This window comes from Sipha flava, unplaced genomic scaffold (genome assembly GCF_003268045.1).
Source record: "Sipha flava isolate LNK unplaced genomic scaffold, YSA_version1 41_pilon_pilon, whole genome shotgun sequence".
In the NCBI taxonomy this organism is placed as follows: Eukaryota; Metazoa; Arthropoda; class Insecta; order Hemiptera; family Aphididae; genus Sipha; species Sipha flava.
In genome coordinates, this window is record NW_020273144.1 from 2,258,687 (window position 1) to 2,280,191 (window position 21,505).

At 27.4% G+C, this 21,505-nt stretch overlaps 4 protein-coding genes across 5 annotated transcripts; 2 read left to right on the top strand and 2 right to left on the bottom strand.

Moving 5' to 3' along the window:
- Window positions 1-2,518: 2,518 nt before the first annotated feature.
- LOC112689040 (14-3-3 protein zeta/delta-like) lies at window positions 2,519-3,382 on the top strand. Its single transcript, XM_025562537.1, has one exon. The coding sequence runs from the start codon at window positions 2,519-2,521 to the stop codon at window positions 3,380-3,382; it is 864 nt and encodes a 287-aa protein (XP_025418322.1).
- A 3,120-nt stretch (window positions 3,383-6,502) lies between these two features.
- Window positions 6,503-11,881, top strand: LOC112689025. 2 transcript variants are annotated; one of them, XM_025562521.1, is made up of 2 exons: window positions 6,503-6,773; window positions 11,429-11,881. In XM_025562521.1, the coding sequence occupies exon 2, from the start codon at window positions 11,432-11,434 to the stop codon at window positions 11,810-11,812; it is 381 nt and encodes a 126-aa protein (XP_025418306.1). In that variant the 5' UTR covers window positions 6,503-6,773; window positions 11,429-11,431; the 3' UTR covers window positions 11,813-11,881. The 2 variants fall into 2 exon arrangements, with proteins under 2 accessions (XP_025418306.1, XP_025418307.1); XM_025562522.1 differs by lacking the exon at window positions 6,503-6,773 and adding an exon at window positions 6,784-6,906.
- Window positions 11,882-12,984: 1,103 nt separating this feature from the next.
- Window positions 12,985-14,840, bottom strand: LOC112688965 (transmembrane protein 222). Its single transcript, XM_025562417.1, has 4 exons — window positions 14,627-14,840; window positions 13,831-14,041; window positions 13,595-13,725; window positions 12,985-13,526 (listed from the first exon to the last, which is right to left on the bottom strand). The coding sequence occupies exons 1-4, from the start codon at window positions 14,695-14,697 to the stop codon at window positions 13,439-13,441; spliced, it is 501 nt and encodes a 166-aa protein (XP_025418202.1). The 5' UTR covers window positions 14,698-14,840; the 3' UTR covers window positions 12,985-13,438.
- Window positions 14,841-19,008: 4,168 nt separating this feature from the next.
- LOC112689042 (protein FAM200A-like) lies at window positions 19,009-19,776 on the bottom strand. The gene is made up of 3 exons (XM_025562538.1): window positions 19,689-19,776; window positions 19,382-19,584; window positions 19,009-19,341 (listed from the first exon to the last, which is right to left on the bottom strand). The coding sequence occupies exons 1-3, from the start codon at window positions 19,774-19,776 to the stop codon at window positions 19,009-19,011; spliced, it is 624 nt and encodes a 207-aa protein (XP_025418323.1).
- Window positions 19,777-21,505: the final 1,729 nt, after the last annotated feature.

The following is a 21,505-nucleotide window of genomic DNA, read 5'->3' on the forward strand; positions in this document are numbered from 1 at the left end:
TCATTAAAAATTTGAACATTTTTTTTATTTCTTAATTCAAGATAATAAGACTTCTTTATAGTTTAGTTGGATTAAATAATAGTCTATAGCTTAAATTTGTATTTATTAATTATTATATAGTCATACAACTAATTATTTTATAAAACTATGTTGTTTTTATTAATATTTTAAACAATTTAAATATTCCTATTATTATTAATAATTAATAACAAATAATTTTTATGACCAACATTCTACAACTTTAATTTGCTATTATATCTATTATAGTTTTTTATTACATTAAATTAACTATAAACATTGATTAATGTAATGTAATGTATCACTATTTTAACTGCCTTACTACTGTTATTTTTAATAATTAATATAATATGTTTAATACATTTAACACAGGTTATGTAAAATATTTGAATGCGATTATACATTTTTAATAATTAATATAGTATATGTATTACATTGAACACCGATTATATAAAATATTTGAATGCGATTATAGATTTTTACTAATTAATATAGTATATTATAGTATATTTGAATTGATGATTGTAAACGTCACGAGTCAAATATTTTATGAATTTGAGGTATTCTAGTCATATAAAAACACTGATACTATTATTTATTTATCTAATAAAAAAAAAGTATACCTAAAGATGTTGTTACACTCAACGCATAGACTAGTATACATTTTTACTAATATCTCAATTTCATAAAATATATAACTAGTGATGTTTGTACAATCATTGATTCATTTAATACGTTTAACAAAGGCTATATAAGATATTTGAATGCGATCTTAGATTTAAGTTAATATTAAGTCATACATTTACAAATGTAAATATTCAGAATAGCTAAAAAAGCGATTTAAAATGGATATAGGTACAAATTAATATTATACAATCTATTTAACATGTAACACAAATTTATCAAGTTAATACATATGAATATATTTTTAATAAGTCTTCTTAATTTGCTATTTTTTTTTTTTTTTTTTTTTTTTGTATAAAAGACAACCTAGCATTTTTGGTTCTATTATGTTTATAAACATACCGTTTACTTTAAATTATTTTTTTTCAATCATCTACCTCCTATCTTCATTACTAAGATTTTTTATGATAATATTATCCATATTTTGTTCGTTTATTCCATAATAAATTTAAAGTACATTTTAGGTACTTTTACAATTTTAATAATCATTAAATTACATAATTATTTTAAACTGTATTTTGTTATTTATTTTTAAATTAAAATTATAATAAACTTTATTGATAATTATTACTGTACTAAACCACTAAAAACCAAATTTGCTATGTAAATTAAAAAAATTACTTTGAATTTATTATCATTGATAAAATTTAAATTATAATTATTGAAATAGTCTTTTTAATCATAAAAGTACATTGTAACAAATGATTGTACTAATATTAATATAATTATATATTATATATTATACTAATATTAATATCTATATTAAGGTTAGTTTTATTGATTGGTTAATTTGATCTACATAATCTGTATGATAACTAATTTATTATTATTTATTTATTTATAAAAGTAAAGTGGTCATAAAATACAAATATTTAAAGTTATTTCAGTATACATGATATACAGGCCCATGTACAGGGAGGATTTAGAGATTTCTAACCCCCCCCCCCCCCCCCCATTGAAAATCATTTACATATATTTAACTAAAAATATACTCGTCCTCTTTTTATAAAATTTAAACTTACTTGAAAATTCATATATAGTTGTTTTGTTTTTGTTTTAACAAAGGCAATTATCCCGATTTGACGCATTTTTCTTTAGAATTTTCGCGTCTTTTTCATCTACTGTCGATTGTCGCTGTTAATACAGATATCGATACAACGCATTTTTATTGAATAGTCAACTTTTCTAGCTGTTCAGACATTTTTTGTCATTTATTGATTTTAAATCCTGATATTATTTATAAGGATATTTTGACATGTATTTTTTTATTTACTTCAGAACCAAACATAACGTATATAGTTTTGAAACCCTCCCTCCCGTGCCCTTGGAGATTCCTGCACATGGGCTTGATGATAAAAACCGGTTGTTTGGAGCTACAAGACATTTATAACATTTATACAGTATTTAAATTCATTTTGTATTTGTATTTTTATGGATTATGAAAAATTTATTATTCGAGTATAATATACTTATAGTTAATAATGTATAACTGTCGTGAAATAATATAGTTCGTATTATGTAATAGTATTAAATTCATAGTGCCTTAAGTAAAAATGTATTATAAATTATAATAGACGTACCTACAAATTTCAACTATAATTATATAATAAAATATGGTTAATAATTAGACGGCTTAAATAATTGTTCAAATTTAGTTGCTGAGTAATAAACGTTTTGTTCAACGCTAAAAAAGTATTTGAAATTTTTCTTCTAATAAATATATTCGAGCATATTTTATCACACACACCATACACACACACACGCCCGACACGCACAGACTCATATTTGTGTACATACAAAACATTAAAGGAACAAAATGACTTCGAGTACAATGGAAGTGGAGGAGGAAACGAAAAAAATGTACCTGTGGAAGGCCAAACTGGCGCAAGAAGCGAACCGGTTCGAAGACATGGCCATGTATATGAGACAGGTGTTCGAGACCGGTGCACCGATGTCGAAGGACGAGGACAACATGTTGGCGGCAGCGTACAAACACTTGCTGGATACGAAACGGACGTCCAGGCGAAGCCTGATAACGGTCGAGCACATGGATACCGTGGCGCCGCTAGAAGCCACGATGGCGCGGGATTACCGGGAACGGGTGGAAAGCGAAGTGCTTGCTTTGTGCACGGAAATGCTGACGGTGATCAGCGGCTGGCTGGAGTCCCCGCGGGCCCAGTCGTCCGACCCGGAGAGCCACGTGTTCTACAGGAAGCTGTACGCCGACTATAAGCGGTACGCGGCCGAGGTGACCACAGACTCGCTGGACCGGGCCGCTGTGATCACCGAGTCGCGGGTCGCCTACGAACGGGCCGAGCAGTTGGGACGGGACAGCCTGCGGCCCATCGACCCGATCCGGCTGGGACTGATGCTCAACTACTCCGTGTTCCTGTACCAGATGTGCGACCAGCACCGACAGGGACACGACCTGGCCAAAGAAGCGTACGAGGAAGCCGTAGCCGAGATCGACTCCATTGACGATCACGTGTACGACGAGTCGATGCTCATTCTGCGGCTCATTCGTGACAACTTGGCAATATGGGTCAAAGAGAACGGTGGCCGGCCGTTCGAAGACCCGGTAGTCGTCGACCAGTCAACCGAGCTGATGACCGTTCCGGAAGACGACGCGGTAACGCTCTACGAGGAAGATCCAATACCGAGCAATGTCGATAGACACTGATAGACCGTGACCTGCGGGTCTGTAAGATATTTTAAATAAACGTATCCGCCCGCGCATTGTTGGGACAACATCCGAAGTTATATGTCCATAATACCCTCTATCTCCCTGTCCTCCAAGTCTACGCGCAATATCGCAAAAATCCTAATGATCATGAAATGAGTATAAAACGGATAGTATTGCCTATTGTAAGCTACATTAACCGAATATTTACACAAATTATATGTAAGCATTGCATGTTGAAGAGCCAATATGAATATTACAATCCATTACATGTAGGTTCTTTAACGCGTAAGCCGTCAATTATCAGCGAAGGGATTATACTTGAGACTTGGTGGCTGCATGGGTTAGTACAACTGTTGGTGACTTAACCACAAATAAGATTTAAAACCCATAACTTCCCATTTAATAGATATTAGTCTTGTAAGCCGACTGAATAAAAAATTATAAAAGAGAAATAACTGTTAATTCGTTTAAAATGCAGTTAATACATTTTCCAAGTTTTCAATCAATCCGATAATGTATTAAATATTTTTTTTCTAATTAGTTTAACAAAACAAATTTCAATAACTCTATAGAAAATGAAATTTTTAATTATTTTTCCAAGAGCTTAACAAAGACTTGAACTTCTTTAGGTGATTCCTTCTCTTCTTATAGATTTTTTTTTTTTTTATATAAATATAAAATACGCATTTACCGAGTAGTGCTTCGACAGAACGTATATTTAGTGTAGGGAGTGTAGTTACGACTAAAAAAACGAGGGAAAACGACTGATGCAAATTTTTAAAAAGTAATGGTGATTATATGTAACAAAATGTAAATATTTTTCATGAATAATGTATAATTGTAAAATAAAGAAAAGTAATAATAAATTAATGTTCAGTGCTAGGTTAAGGGAAGGGCAAAGGGGGGCCGATGGCAGTTTAATAACGGTGAAAACAAAAGTTTTCTAATGTATAATAAATTTTAGGAAGAATTCTTAATCGTGGAAAAAATGAGTACAACAAATAATAATAGTAATATACAGGACCGGCCCAAGCAAAAATGGTTAATAAAATAGTACCTATAAATTAGTAGGTACCAAAAATAAATTTCTAACGGTACATTTTTTTTACTAAAAAAATTACTCATAAAATTATACGTTTTAACTAAGTCAACATTCATAAGTTATCAATAGAATGGAAAATTTGATAAAAATGAAATTATTAGGTTAAATATTTTTATTTTTTTATCAATTTTCGTTTTGTTGGCTTCATCCTAAGTAATTGTATTAAATATTTTATACTTTTATAGTAAAACTAAAATGCTATTATTTTGTTAATGAGTGAATATCTGTAATCTCACAAAATAATAAGTGAAAAATATTTAATTTTCCTTCTACTTTTTATTTTTATTTTGAATAAAATTTTCACTCTCATGACTTGATCAGCTTAAGAAGAAGTGTATTGAATATTTTATAATATTAATATAAATGTATTGTTATTTTATGAGTGGATGTATGTCTCTGATTTCACATAATACCAGTTGGGTAAAATATATTTTATGTTTTTAAGGACTTATTATATTTTATTTTATTATTATAAATAAAACTACTCGTAAAAGGCTATACATTTTTTTTTTTTGTTATAACATGTACACTAAGGAATCGGAATTGATTTATTTATAATTTATTTTATGGGTATATTTTGAGTATTTATATTAATATTAAATGAAAACGTTATAGCTAAAATAATAATTACCTACTAAATATAAATTGACTTTGCTATTTAGTTGAAGTCACTAGGTATACTGTTATAAACAAAACTAACTAATATTAGGTATAAATTGTATAGTAATATATTCTTAAAGAATACGGTTTTATTATTTTTTTTTTATTTTATTAAAAGATATTTACAATCTGTTATTTAAAACAATAAATAATTTATAAGTTTATACATTTTTACAGCATATGAATAGTTAGCGGAGGAAATTATTTACTAACAACTCCTCATAATATATACCTATTTATAATTAATAACCTAGTAATTGTATGAGTAGGTACTATACGACGGAACGCTGAGAATTAGTTATGGATTAGTCTCCTGCTCCTTATTACCACTTTGAAACCTGCACGTAGTACTTGGATTGTTAACTACCTATTCGTATTCATTTTATTTTTTTTTTTTAACAAAATAGAAAACTTTTGAGCACGATTAAATATTCAATTAGTTCACGCAACATGATATCGTTTTATAATTATACAAAATTACCTAAGAATCAACAAAAAAATGTAGGTACCACCACATTAATGTAAAAATCCATGTACACTACGAGTATTATATATTAAAACCATTGGGTTATATATCAGTTATATAATCAATGAAAATATTTTTAAATTGATTTCATTAAATTCTCAAAACGAGGAGTTTTTGAAGAAAAAAACTAAAATATAATACATTACAAATGAATGGTAGGTAATAATGTGTAAAAAAAAAAAACTTTAGTTGAAAACAGTATACCAAATGTCCTAATAATGTTTCGTTTTAGTACTTTCGAAGGAACAACATTTTACTGACGCTACCGAAAAATACGTAAAAGGGATATTTATATTTTTAAATATATGGCAATTAAAATTTACTCATGAATAGAAGGTACCTATTTACTATTTAGTGATGTACATAGAGTCAATGCCGTATTAACCAAACAATACGCCCTTATGTATTTTTAATTTAAAAATAATATGCTTATTAGATATTATTTTTGATGATTACCTTAATTAATGTTAATGATGTTTTTTAAACAACATTGACCGTTGTAATTTTTTGCAAGATTTTAATTTTTGCGCCGTCTCAGGAATTGCGCTCGTGGCGTAGGTATCTGTCGCCACCCCCTTGCTACGGCCCTGCCTAGAGTAATAGTGAATACTTCTTTTTTGTATGTATAGGTACTTAGTAGATATGTACGTGTATAATAGTCACACGACACATTAAACATTTATCACTGGCCCAACATAATACGGCATAAACACGAGATCCGTGAGGTATTGTTACACGCGAAAGATTTGAGAATCACTGCGCTGCAGCTGTGTCGCGATCACAGATATATATATATATATCTTCTATACCAGCGATTGTTGTCTGAGGTTATAGATGATAACAATAATTTATTCGAATGTGGAACACATGTTGTTGGTGTTCCAAAGTTGTATCTCGGGTCGTTGAACAATACTATCTCTTATAAATGTTTTTGTTTTATTGTTTTTTCGTGTAGTCAATACATTTTTATCGATTAATTGGATACACACGGAGAGTGTGTATTAGCTGCACGCTACAATCAACGTTCACATCGTGTCACCAAACATTGCGATACTACATCAACCATTCCGTGACGAATTAGAATACTGCTCTCTGTTAAAGTAAGGTTATTATATTACTCTCACAGCGTCTAAACCTTCGTTACGTTTTTCTTGACAGTGTGTTTTTTGTGTATCGTTGTGAATTCATGTTCGTTAATTTCACAATTGTTATTGGAGTGAAGCTATTCAATTGGTATAACCTATATATTTTAACTCGTAATACATGTATTTCATAGTATCATTCTGATTTAGATCTAATTTCTGTATTAAAATCTTGATTAAATTAGAATGGTTCGTAAATATACGTAATTCCTCGTACGCTATGGTTTTTATCTTATGTGTGCAACTCGGTATATTTAGTGATTCAAATGCATTTTCTTGAAACCTCAAGTTTGGATCAGACTAAATATTAAAAGTCTTAATTCTGAAAATATAAAAAGCCCAGAAGGATTCATAATTGTTAGCTTTAGAGTTATAATATAATATAAGCATTACATAACCTCTTTATTTATAACCATTTAATGTTTATTTCTGTGCTCTTACTTTAGCTCCATTGTAATTATTAGACGTCACAACACAATAAATTATATAAAACTTTGATTATTCTCATTTATATTTAATGATTACAAAGACATGCTCTCATTCAACTTTCAATCTTTCTAACAATTATTGTCATAGAGTATAGTCATGTTTGACCCTGTTACAAGTATTTTGTTGGTCATGACTAAAGACCGGATATAATTGTATTAAAAATATCTTAAAACTGCAATGAAACACATTAAAATTACATAGTAAAATCATATCAAATATATAATCATTAATTACTTACTTAAATAATATTATGGACATTAATATAATATTTACAAAATATATCATTTTTCTGAATTAAAATTTATTATTATATAGGTACATCTCTAAATTGTGTTCTTAAAAATTGTATTGTCTGTTACTTAAAATATGTTTATATAATGAAAAAGTATGTTCAACGTTCACACTTGTTATCGATGCATATTTAAAATAGTTTAAAAAATTAGGTGTTATATCTAAATAAACATTTTGATTTCCTGTCATAATCTCAGAGTAGGTTTTAATAGTTTTATACCCTTCATTTTTTTTTAAGACATATCTCAATTTATCTTTAATTATTTTTCCATTGGGACCGGGAATATTTATTGAAATATTTATATTAAATATTTTTATTTAGTTAGTATTTGTTTAGTATTTATTTATTTAGTATTTATACTAAATATGTTTAAACTATTAAGTAATTAACTATTTAATTCTTCTAAACTTGTGAGTTTTATGGATAACTCAGATAAATATCATTTTAAAAATCCTAAAATCCATTTAACTACATGTAAAAATTTACATCATAGTTATATTTTATTTGTAAAATCACTTTGAAAATAATAATTTGTATATTTTATCACATATAAAATCATTGTTATCAGTATATAAAAATTGCAATAATTGCAAAAAATTGCATTATTAAATTAAATAGGAAGACTAATTAATCTGATTCATAGACATATTTGATCAGATTTGATTTACTGGATATCAATAAAAAGTTGCAATATCAATTAAATCCACTCTTTAGTCATGACTAAAGACCAGATTAAATAGAATTACAACTTTTTATTGATACCAGGTATATCAAATCTGTTCAAATATATATGCGAATTGGATTAATTACAGTCTTTCAATTTAATTTTTTGAAATTTTTCAATTATTGTAATTTTTATACTTTACATGCTAAAATATACAAATTAATATTTCTAAAGTAATTTTACAATATATATATATATATATGTTACCGGAAATGTTGACAATTCCTAGTAGCAGAAGGAAATTATATCATTGCCTAGTATATGTTATCATTTCCTTATAATTCCAGGCAATGCCATATTTTTTCATACATGTGATACCATTTTTTTTTTTTTAATTTGATTTAATTTAACTTAAAATAATTATTTTACTATACATAAATGTTAATAACTAATATTATAATAAAATAATAAAATAATATAATAAAATAGAGTAGTTATTTTTTAACTTTTTTTTTTATCAATTTGATTTGTATAATTTCAGAATTTTTATATTTTAAATTTTATTTTTCGTAGTTACTCAGTTTTATTTTCACATGGCAAACCTCCATGACATATAGAATTATGAATTCTAGATGCCGATCTGCAAACATACCTGTTTATCTTGCATTTTTTTTTTACATAGACATCGGGTATATCCTTGTGCCCCTAAAATACTATTTACAGTAGCTGCCTCCCAAAGTGATATCTGTTTTTCTGCATGACCTGCTGACTCTAAAACAATAGTTAGATTCAATAAATTTGCCTTGCAAGGATTTATTTCCAATCTCGTGTACATATGTTTTAAAAATTCTTTTTAAGTGCCTATAATTAAAAAAAAAATAATTATAATTGATTTCTATTATGCATTTAAATGCGATGATGATTAATAAAAATACTAAATTAATTCTAACATAGCTTGTATAAATCTTGTATAAATGTGTGATAACATTGCCTAATAAACTACGGAAATGATGACAATTCCTAGGCAATGATATCATTTCCTTCCACTACTAGGAATTGTCATCCTTTCCTAAAATGTCAACATTTCCGATAACATATATAACTACAACGTAAATTATTACATTTAGTTACATGTAGTTTAGTATTTTTAAAATTATATTTATCTGAATTATCTACAAAACTCACAAGTTTAGAAAATTCGTAACTAATTTTACTTAATAGTTTAAACATATTAAGTGAAATTGAAAATATTTTGATAAATATTCCCGGTCTCAATGGAAAAATAGTTTAGGATAAATTAAAATATGTCTTTAAAAAAAAAGAAGGAAATAAAACTATTAAAACTTAATCTGAAGTTATAACAGAAAATCAAAATGATTAGATATAACATCAAATTTTTAAATTATTTTAAATACATAACACCGATTACAAGTGTAGACGTTGAATATACTTTTTCATTATATAAAAATATTTTAAATAACAGACTTTCAAAAATACAATTTAGAGATATATTTAATTGTAAATTTTAATTTAGAAAAATGATATATTTTGTAAATATTATATTAATGTCCATAATATTAATTAAGTAAGTAATTAGTAAATTAGAAGCTGATGGAATGATCCAGACTATGAAACACCTTGTAGAAGAGTGTCCGATATACCATTTTCCTGGAGGTATGAAAATTTTGCACATATTGGAAGGGGATGTCATCCGTTGGCTGTCCGAATTGGAAAAAGAAGTGTGAATTCGTTTTGATTACTATATTTATCTTTTTATTGTTATTGCTATCTATAATAATTCATATTTTATAATTGTTGTCACCTATATCTAAAAGTTTGTATGCTTGTTAAATATTTTTATTTCTACTTGGATTATACCTTACGAATAGATATATAGTAAGCAATTAATGGTTATATATTTGATATGATTTTACTATGCAATTACAACATATTAATACTGCAATTTCGATAAATTTTCATTGCAATTTTGGCATCTTTTTAATGCAATTTTAAGATATTTTTAATGCAATTATATCCGTCTGTAGTCATGGCTTTAATTTTTTTTATGATAATAAAATATATTAAGTTTACCGTTTGTATTTAGTGGTTGTTAGTTAATAGTTTAATACATTATGTCAATTTTTATTATAACAGTGCGTCTTTTATTTTAAAAGTACATCTTATAGACTTAGGATTAAGGTTAGTTAAAGATATGACTGGTTAAGTTACCTAGACATGAGATAAAAATCTGTCATTAAGTAATGTTAAGAGCCTATTCTTAGTTACAAGTATAAATGCTGAGTTGCATATTGTAGATTATGTCTGATGACCATCATCATCATCTTTGCAATTCAAATTAGTCAGTGTATGTTAAGCATTCATTCAAATTAAGTGAAATATTAGTTTACATAAAATAGGTGTATTGTGATTGTTCATTCCCTAGTTAAACTCATTAAGCATTATCTTACCTAACTTAAACGAACAAGAGCACAACAGTATCAAAGATAGATATAAATTATTTTATTATAGCATTATACTCCAGATAAATAATATATGAACTCATGAAATATTTTGACCTAATTAGTATTATATTTGTATTATTGTATTCATAGTTATATCAATTCACATGTTTTATTAAAAATATTTTCTAATCATTAAATATAAAATAATTACCCTCTATTTACCATTATAATTTTCTCTAATATTTAATTTAATTTAATTACTCTGATATTATATTTTAACTCTCAATCTTAAGATATTTTAATATTTTACTTTAAAATAATATTCTTAATTTTATATTTAATAGCTGTAAATATACAAAAAAAAAATTATTAATTTATGAATCATATTGACACACAAATTCATATAATTATCTAAAAATCAACAGTGTTAAAACTTAATTATATTATCTTATTATAACATTAATAATATAGGTTAACTTAACCAAATTCATAACTGATAAATGTAATCCATTGACAGTAACTCTAAGTCTATATTTTTTATCAATAAATTAGTGGTAGAAAACAATTTTATACCACACTTATTACAATATTATTTACCTTCTATGGACATTTTTATTAATATATATATATATATACTAATATAAATGAATGAAATTATTTTAATTTTAAATACCTACTTATTAATAAATTATGTTATTGTTTTAAGATTATGGCATCCTGGTTATTTGGAGCTTCTAAACTAAAGACTGATCCTATTGAGGAAACAAAAGACACTCAGCCTGTTCCAACTGCTGATCTAGAACCTAGACCTGCTGAAAATTTACCAACAATGCCTAACACACCCTACAGCTTACAACCAAACGTATCAAAACTTTCTGATCAAGATGTTAAACCGACTAGTATGCTAGATAGCATACCATTTGTATTGTCCAGCAAAATTAATATGAATACTAATAATTATACAAATAATTTAGAAGATACAAAAAGATGTTTGTTATCTGTAAAAAAAATTCTTGAATCTGATATGTACAATTATGATTTTTCTAATGATAGAAGACTGGTGAACAACTCTACAACGTATGTTCCTTAAAAGGTCACAGTATATAATATACTTGGAATCAATTACTTTGTAAGAAAAAATAAAATTTATTGCGATATATTGAGTTTGCTTTTTGTTCTATTTGTTCTATAAGTATTTTATTATTTTTCTTCACCTTCGTCTTTCTCCCAACTATTTAGGATCGGCCACCCTTGTCCTAAACCTCTTATCTACATTTTCAACTTGCTCATAAAAAGTAGTATAAAAACTAAACTTTATAGTTATATTGTATTTTTATAATCATTTTTCCAAAATGGCTGGGTAATTGATAATGTTGAATTTTGATATTTTATAATAAAAATTGATTTTAACAGTTTAGTACCAAAATACATATATGAATTACTCTTTATAAAGTTAACACATAAATTGATATTTATCTCTGAAAACACTTTCTTAAGCAATAATTAAACAATTAAAAATATATAAACAAAAAAACAAAGTCTATATATAAAAAATAAATTAAGAAGTGCTATAATGTAATAAATTCATACATTGTAATTATTTATCATTCAATACTACAAAATTAAATAAACTATTATGAGTTTTTAAATATTTTACATATTTAAAAATAAGTTCTCAAGATAAAATTACAATTGAAAACAACAATCAGTTATAAAATTAATAGAAATTTTGTATTATCCAACAGTAAATAAAATAAATTTAGTACCTAAGCATTTACCATATTATCATCATTTTAATGATAATTCTTATTTACACAACTGTTTATTCGCTTTATTTAATATTTATTGAATATATTAGCTATGACGCTAAAATAAATTTTACAAAACACTTATCAGACCTAACAGTTTTATACGAAAAAAAATATCGTTAAAAACAATAAGAAGTTCTAAATTTAAGCGTTTTATAAATATTATGACTTAAATAGTTATTAAATTTAAATATTTTCACTTCAATATAGTTGAAAAAAAAACAAATGATTTGGTAAAAATAAATGTATTAACAAAACCACATCAAGCACATTTTATTTATGAAGTATAAGAAATAATAGTTAATAAAAAAATTCACTAACATTTTTTAATATTTTTTAGTTATAAAATAATATTACAGTATTTTATTGATCTAGTATACATTAAGAATATAATATTATTAAGTAAAATTCTAAAGAATTCATAATATTAGTTTATATAATAAAATCGTAAATGTTAAGTAAAAATATATAGATCACACATTTATTTATTCTTTATGAAGTAATACATATGGTTTCCTTAAAATAATTGTTTGTATATTTAAAAAAGTAGAAAAATATTTTAAGGTAGTTTGACAAATTTGAATTTAATATTATCATAATGGCCAAGAGAGCTTACTTTATTGGTTGCAATTTTATTTTTAACTGTCAAAGATTATTTTTACAGTAGTTCATATACCTCATAAGGTTAAGAACCTCTATTATAACAAAATTATCTCTGCAAAAGGATTATCTTTTATTAATTTAAAGACAAAATCAAAATACTTATACTATCTTTTCCCAGTCTACACCACTGTTATAAAAAAAATATAAATTATACATAAAAAATATTAATATGCTGCTGTAGAGATCATCACATTACAATTAACAAATTTTAATGAGCTGTTATTTTACTATGATATTATACATTTTTAGATTAATTGACCGAATGAATAAAGTGCAAGACAGACAAATACAAAAATGATAAATGGGCCCCATGTTTTAAACCATGCGCTGCAACTAAAAATAAAAATTTTAATTATTGTTTAATGTAAATAAATAAAAATTATTAGTTATATTTATTTTACCTGACATATTTCCCAAAAATAAATGTGTATAAAGCCAATTTAACCATATTCCAGTTTTTACTTTTATTGTAATTCATTAACGCTAATGCCATACCAACATGAGAATGACAGTTATCACATAGTAGATTATGCTAGAATAAATAAGGATTAGTTGTAACTAATAAATTTATCAACATTTAAAGTTATACACATACTTCTTTAATTAAATAATAATAAAGAATTTGTAAGAAAATTACCATTCTATTGAAATATTCAATGGATGCTTCATTCACAGCTTTATCCCATGCTTTAGAACCACCAGTTATGTGTTTTACATCTAATTGCCAGTATTTTGTAGGATATCCAAAAGCCATATCATCTTCTGCTACATAAAATGATCCAGAAAAATCTCTTATAACACCAGTAGATGTAGTTATGCCCATATGACCAATTAATGGAAATAACCAGCTATAATAATAAAAAAAAACTATAGTTACTAAATATTATCTATTCGTTTATAAAATAAACCCACAAGCCGCTAATTTTTTAAAAGTATTAATTTAGAAACTAATAACAAACTACATCAATAAATTAATCACGTTTCTTTTTCCATTGTATCAAAAATATTTGAAACGCCGTTGTATTTCACCAATTTTAAAATTTTAAACACTTTAAATAGTAATTTTTATTTGGCATTTATTGCTTATTTTAAGTTAAGGTAATATTTTAATGACATTTTTAAGTTAAAACTGTTTATATTTAGAATATTTAGATGTCAATAGCAACTAAAACACTCTCAGTTTTAGGAGTACTATTTTTAATACAAAGTTTATTAGTCAGAAGGACATAATTTTGAGTAATGCATAAAATTTAATAGTTTAATACTGATATATGAATAAAAAAAAAATGTATACAGAATTACAGGAAAATTTGTAGTTAAATAGTGATATTTAGTAGTTCTTTAATTTATTACTACATCATAGTGTTAATCATGTAAACATTGAGCAGGTATGTTGTGGTATTCTATTGAACGGAAGTTGAAATAAAACTAGCCTAATAAATGGTATCGGAGTCCAAACCACGCAGTATGGATAGCGGCGGTATTCATTGTTCACATTGTCCATTTTCTATACTAAATTATACGCGAATCAAGTATGTAGACGAAACAATAAATAACCAAGAATAATGCATTAGAACATTGAAAAAATGAAGTATTTAAGACACAAAACCGTTTTTTTTATACAGGAAGACATTAACAATTGCAATGGTGATAACATATCCTTATCACATATTATTATTATATCACCTTTTACCATTTGTTGATGCAGTATATTATTTTACCGTCGTTAGCAGGCAGGCACTTTAGGCCATTGTTTAGGGCCTCGCATTTAAAATAAATTCGAATGTATTTTTATTTAGCCTGAGTAAAATTTTAGAAGTTCGGCGCCACTGAATCAAATGAGCATATACAATATTTAGTATCAAGTTCGTACTTGCTGTATATACGTCAACGGTCTACACCTATTGAACACGTTCATAGTATATCTGGTCCATCATCAGTTGTCAGAGCATAGGCGCAAGTAGGGGAGGCGCAATAGGGTTTTTAGCACCCCTAATTTCAAACGTAGCACTCCTGTTTTTTCAAATATAAATAATCTATAGTAATTACCAGGGCTTGGAAGTTCTAGCAAATACATATTTTTCTTGTTTCATCCTAGAACATCCAAAGTAAGATGCAAATATGTTTCACACTACTTTATAATGCCGTCATAAACAATGTGTAAATATTCAACCACGAAATCATGTGCGCGTCACAGTTCACGAAAATTACCTTATTTTTAATATCTCATTTTTTATTCGTCGTACCGAAATAAGTTTCAATCAAAAATTATATAAGAGATAATTATCTATAAAAAAGGTTCTATAATATTTTTGTATAAAAATAATTGTTATTGTGCTATAAGGCCAACAAAGTACAAACTTTTTAAAAAGTCCGATTTCTTCACTAGCAATAAATAGCTTCTGCGTTGATATATTACTTTACACTGGTTGCGCAAAAAAATGTTCTTACAAAAATTGTAGAGGAGAAAATAACCTAAAAATCAAAGTTTTTATAAACATAAATGTACGTAATTGTTCTTTCGGTATACGAATTTTAATATTCATCATACAAAATTACGATTATTTGTATATAACGATATTAAGATTGCATTCGTTTCCACATCACAAGTGAGGGAGAATCGGGACGCGTTTTTCTTTACATAGTTTTCCCAGTAGGCCTCATACATTTAATTTTTAATTTTCATCGCCAAAACAAAGTAATTAAATATATTATTTTTACTGTTCTCATTTTCCTTTTCATACTTATCATCGTCTTGAATTTCTTCTCATTTTTCTTCTTTATTTCCTTGATCTTTTGATCTTTGCCGTTATCGTTTTCTTTTGATATATTCTCAGCCAAGCAGTCGTGTAACTTTCATAACCATAAAGCATGTCTATATTTTCATCCAAGAAATGGGCAACTGGCATTCCGCGTATTTTTTTTTTTTATCTGGTCCGTGCTACATTTTCAATTTACTTCATACAATTTTAGCGTTTATCGATACTTCATTTTATTACGTTGATCATAAAATATGGATATTATATTCTTAATTAATATTGAACTACAGATAAATTATTAAATGTTTAAGTATAAAATATATCTATATCAGCATAGCTAACATAGCTATAGATATTAGGTACTTATTTTATTGTATTGGTTTAATCGTAAAATTGAATCGTATAAAATAAATCCTAACTGTCATTTGAATGACCTGAAGCAGCACCTACGTCGTCTGTAATGGAAGACCGTTCTTTATAAAAATTACTCAATTTCCTTTTAATAATATGCTTGTTATATTTTACATGAAATATAAATTATAAAACATTAATTGGGGAAAACCAGCACTATCTTCTCAGGCACTCGGACAAGTACTAGGCCGGTCGAAGGACTTCAGACGATCGTTTATATAAGCATGTCGAAGGGGAGGTTAATCAGATATTGGCCTTTAGAAAGGCCTTTTTAGTCGCAATGACGGATCGACTGGGCAAGCATTTATTATTATTATATGACCACGTGTCCGGCAATCAGTTGGCTGTGAACGTTGACCATGAAGAGCGTAGCACGTACCTCGTGTAAAGCAGCCGATAATCGCCCATTGCTTAATCGGGGTACAATGAACGCCGGGTCATTGTGCTGTGAATGAGATTGTAATTTTCTACTACGCGGTGTGTATTCGTCTGGTGTCGCTTTGCCGTCACGTATGGGGTCCAGGGCTGGATTCAATGCACAATATCGACAAATTTGAAATTTTTTCATGTATTAATGATGATCACAAATAATTTTTTACACGTTTTAATGCAGAAATTGATCTTTCACCACTTGCATTTGAAGAAAGAAGAGTACAAATAATTCTTAAAATAAACTCTATATTTGGAAACGATGTTTCTAAAGACTGTAATTAATGTTTTATGTAATGCAGCAAATGATAATTTACATTCTGTGGGAAAATCTTTATCGATGCTTTTAAATTGTATTAATTCTTCTTCAAAATCTGTTTCTAAATCTAAATGATATAGTTCAACAAGATTTTTACTTTCTATTCGAATACTTCCAATGTCTCATTTTCTAAGTTGAAAATAATTTAGTTGATTATTTTATTAATGAAAATTCCAAACTATTAATTTTTTTATGAAATGAACGAGCTTCATGGCATATGGCTGGTCTCTGGTTTTTATCTAAATTTATTTTTTCTAATGACTGTAGTATATCTTTTTATCCTCCATAAAGGGATTTACAAACATCATATCTTGAAGACCACCTCGTTATACATACATTTTTTATTGTTAATTAATCTGTAGTTTTATCAAGACATTTTTCTAAAATTTCCCAACGACTTGTTGAAACAGAAAAGAAGTTATATATCATTTGTGTGTTGTAAAAAAAACTTGTCCCCTCACTCGTAGCTTCAGTAGCATTTTGTCCTACTGAGTTTAGCGAATGAGCTGCACACATGGAACGTACAATGTTTGATCTGAAGTACGTCTTATACGTGGTTGCAGCCCATTGTATATGCCCGACATATAGACGCATTGCCGTACAACTGACCTCCGCAGTTTTTTAAATAAAAAATTATTGAATGATCAGTAAAAAAATTAAGTAAGACATTTTCCATATATTTCGCTTTATCACCAACTGATTTCAGAAATCCAAGAAATCTTTAAAGTCCATAGTTATTACCTTTAATATACCTTATAATTAGAATAGAGGACTTGTAGCATTTGTATATTTTTTTTGCACAGTCATAAAAATAGCAGAGTGCGAAACAAATACGTTTCATGCTTCCACAAAGCTAGTTTTGAAATTTTATTGTGCATATAAATGCATATTTTGCGTTTTTTTTTTGGTTTTTAGGGCATATTTTTTCCATTTTATACTTTTAGATGCATATTTTAAATAATTTATCATTTTATCAATATTTTTCGTCCACGTTTTTATTTATTTATTTATATAAACAAAATAACGTTGAATTTAAAATTATTTTAAATTTTAATCATAATATTAATATGGTTATTGACTTTTCCCAAACCCATCATGGTTTTTCTAAAAACACGTCTCGAGAGATTAGATTGTTGTCGGGTTATTAATTTTATTTATAGGTAGATGAGATAATATTGTTCAACGCAAAAAATATTGATTCGAGTCACGGGGACGCCTGTTGCCGACATCGGACATATTCATATTTCAGTAATCGCTGTTTCTCAATGGTTGACAGTTCAAACATGTTCTATTTACTATTTATTATAAAAAATGCTTAAAGTAAGTATCCAGATAAGAAAACCCATAAAATAAACCCAATTAATTAATTGTAACTTGTTAATTTGTAAATAAAATGTATTCATTATAATAAATACCTAAAGAAAAATTCTTATTTTATGTTCAAAAAAGTTAATTTTAAAATGCATATTTTTAATAAATATTTTGTATATTTAAGTGCATATTTGGTGAATTTTTAGAGCTACAAGTCCTCTACCTTACTTACAATGATAGTTAGTTGATCTACTTGGGTAATGTCAAGGGTAGAATCTACTATAATTAACAAATATTTGGATTTTTTTATTTTATTAGTGATATTTTCATTAACTAATTTACTCATTAAAAAAAAGTTAAAAATGTGTTACTTCGATCTTTAAAAAATATTTTTAATTCATTTCGCAACTCAAAAATCCGCGTTAAAACTTTTCCTCGTGATAACCACCTAACTTCGGTATAGAAAAGCAGTGACTTGCGCTTGGAGCCCATTTCTTCACATAGTGTGGAAAACAATCTGCACAGCAGCGGTCGACTTTTAATATAATTTACTATTTTTACAGCTTCAGATAACACATATTTTAAATTATCTGGCATTTTTTTTTGCGGCAAGTGCATGTCTGTGAAGAAAACAATGTGTCCATTCAATATGTGGCATTAATTCTTTTAATTTTACTATTAAACCACTATTTTTCCCTGTTATTGCTTTTGCGCCATCAGAATACACTGAAATACATTTGTTCCAGTCCAAATTTTCATTTTTTGTTGTTTCAATAAATAATTCAAAAAGACCTTGTCCAGTAGTATGACCTGGTATTGATTTGCAAAAAAGCATATTTTCTTTAATTGTCCCGTCACATTCGTAGCGAACAAAACATAAAAATTGTGCCAAGTTTGTTACGTCTATTGATTCGTCAAACTGAATAGAAAAAATACTCTCTTGATTTTAGATTTTATACTATTTGATTGAGGACATCAGTTGACATTTCATTAATTCGTCTTGATATTGTGTCATTTGAAAGTGGAATAGTTTTTAATTTGTTTGCTTCTTCTGCATCTATCATAATATTGACCATATCAATAGCAGCGGGTAGAATGAGGTTCTCAGTAATCGTGTGTGGCATTGATTCCTTAGCTACTCTAAGTGCTACTAAATATGATGCTTCAAGTGTTGCGGTTTTATTTTAACTTGATTTAAGAATACAAGTTTGTTGATTTTTTAAAAAAAGTGAATTACGCTCAAAAAAATCAATTGGTTTTTTTTACTAAAAGTGGGTGATTTGTTTCCAGATGTCGAATTAATTTTGAAGGTTTCATACTTTCTTGAGATAGAACTTAAAAGCAAACAACACATTGTGACTTATTATCAAGTGAAATAAACCCATACTTCAAATACTCATTTTTATATGGCCTGAATTTTTTTTTTCGCTGGTTCACCAGAAGTAGACGAAGCATTACGTTTTGTTATATATTTATCCATTATCATTAATTCAAATTACACAAAACTAAAAAAGACGCACTAAAAACCAACTTAATAAACGCAATATAACATGAGTTTAACAACACGAACGACGCGCGACTGTCATCGATAAATTAATCGTTTCATAACACACAAAAATAATATTAAAAATAACAATAATAAGCAGTCTATTAAATGTAGATATCTCATCAATAAAACGGGCAATACTCCACTAATGGAAATTCCTAACGACCCGATACATAACTTTCAAACTTGATTAGCTTAAGTTACTAGGTATGGTATTTAAAATGTTATATTTCGTTTGGTTAATGATAGGATATTTTTACTGTTTAAATTTTTACCTAACCTAGATGGAGGGGATCGCGAAGTGATTGACTATATTTTATACCTATTTTGGGGGTCGCGACACTAAAAAGGTTGAAAAACGGTGTTTTATACATTGTAAGGTTTGTTATTAATATTGGCGATCAACGATATCGGCATTTCGGAAAAAAATAAATGCCCGACAACTAATCTTCTAAGGCCGTGGCCCGCACTAGAGAGTAAAAATAGATAAAAACAAAAACCAAATATATGATTATATCATTCGATTCATGAAACTGCCTGATCGTCTACAATTATGTTAATTATTATTTTATTTTTATTTTCTATTGTAACATGTAGGATGTTGGTATTGCTATCAAAATATATTATATTTGGAATTTAAATATTTGTTTAGCTGAAATGTGGTATTCAAAATATATGTAAGGTTGGTGGAGGGTAGGGGTGACAAAGCTCCCTACGGATCTGTATTAAATAATTGCGCACGTGGAACGCAGTTTTCGAATCGTTGGACTGAGCTCCTCTACTTAATTTTTCCCAATTCGAACACTGATTCTAAGCATCCTAAATAATTTCCATTATGTTTGGAATCAAAGTTTTGATCATCTCCCCTGAAAGCGAGCCCTCTCTCCGATAGAAATTATATTGTAGTCACTATACGATACATTTATCCAATAGCTCATTTGAGATTGTATTTCTTCTTGTAAAGCATGATTAATAACGTCTTTATTTTTAGTTGTTCCCAAAAACCATTTACGGACATTTGTTTTATGAGCAACACTTTTCTCATGTTTATGGACTAAATGATGACATTTTTGCCAAATTGTAAGTATAAAATTAGGATCATAGGATCACTGACGGCGTGTTTATTAGTACCAAAAAACATTGAAAACAATAAAACGCTTTTTTAGATTTTGAATAGAGAAGGCAATTCCTTTTTTTGCGTTAGCCAATAAGAAGACACCTTTCAAATGTGTCATATGGAAGTTTTCTAATATTTTTTCCGCATAAACGTCTTGTACTTTAAAAGTCAATATCAATCAAATTAATAAAAGGCGGATTTTTTAATAAATAGTCAGTTGTATCAGAATCTAAATTCCAATCGCTGGATCCGGGCCAGGAAATTGTTTTGATATGGATACATTTTTTGAAGAGCTGGTGATAAGTTCTAAGTTTGAAGACAGAATTTCATTGTTTTTATGTTCATCAAAATTATTAGTTTCAGCTAATAAATCAATAACAGATAGATTACTAGAATTAAGTTCGTTATTGTTGAGTTTTT

Excerpts from the sequence above, each read along its gene's own strand:
- LOC112689025 (XM_025562521.1), top strand. The coding sequence starts at position 11,432 with ATGGCATCCTGGTTATTTGGAGCTTCTAAACTAAAGACTGATCCTATT.
- LOC112689042 (XM_025562538.1), bottom strand. The coding sequence starts at position 19,776 with ATGTGTTGTTTGCTTTTAAGTTCTATCTCAAGAAAGTATGAAACCTTC. Across the intron at positions 19,585-19,688 it reads AAACAAATCACCCACTTTTA|CATCATATTTAGTAGCACTT; the intron begins GTAAAAAAAACC and ends CAACACTTGAAG. Across the intron at positions 19,342-19,381 it reads CTGATGTCCTCAATCAAATA|TTTGACGAATCAATAGACGT; the intron begins GTATAAAATCTA and ends TTTTCTATTCAG.
- LOC112688965 (XM_025562417.1), bottom strand. The coding sequence starts at position 14,697 with ATGGACAATGTGAACAATGAATACCGCCGCTATCCATACTGCGTGGTT. Across the intron at positions 14,042-14,626 it reads ACTCCGATACCATTTATTAG|CTGGTTATTTCCATTAATTG; the intron begins GCTAGTTTTATT and ends TTATTATTATAG. Across the intron at positions 13,527-13,594 it reads ATTTTTGGGAAATATGTCAG|TTGCAGCGCATGGTTTAAAA; the intron begins GTAAAATAAATA and ends TTTTATTTTTAG.
- LOC112689040 (XM_025562537.1), top strand. The coding sequence starts at position 2,519 with ATGACTTCGAGTACAATGGAAGTGGAGGAGGAAACGAAAAAAATGTAC.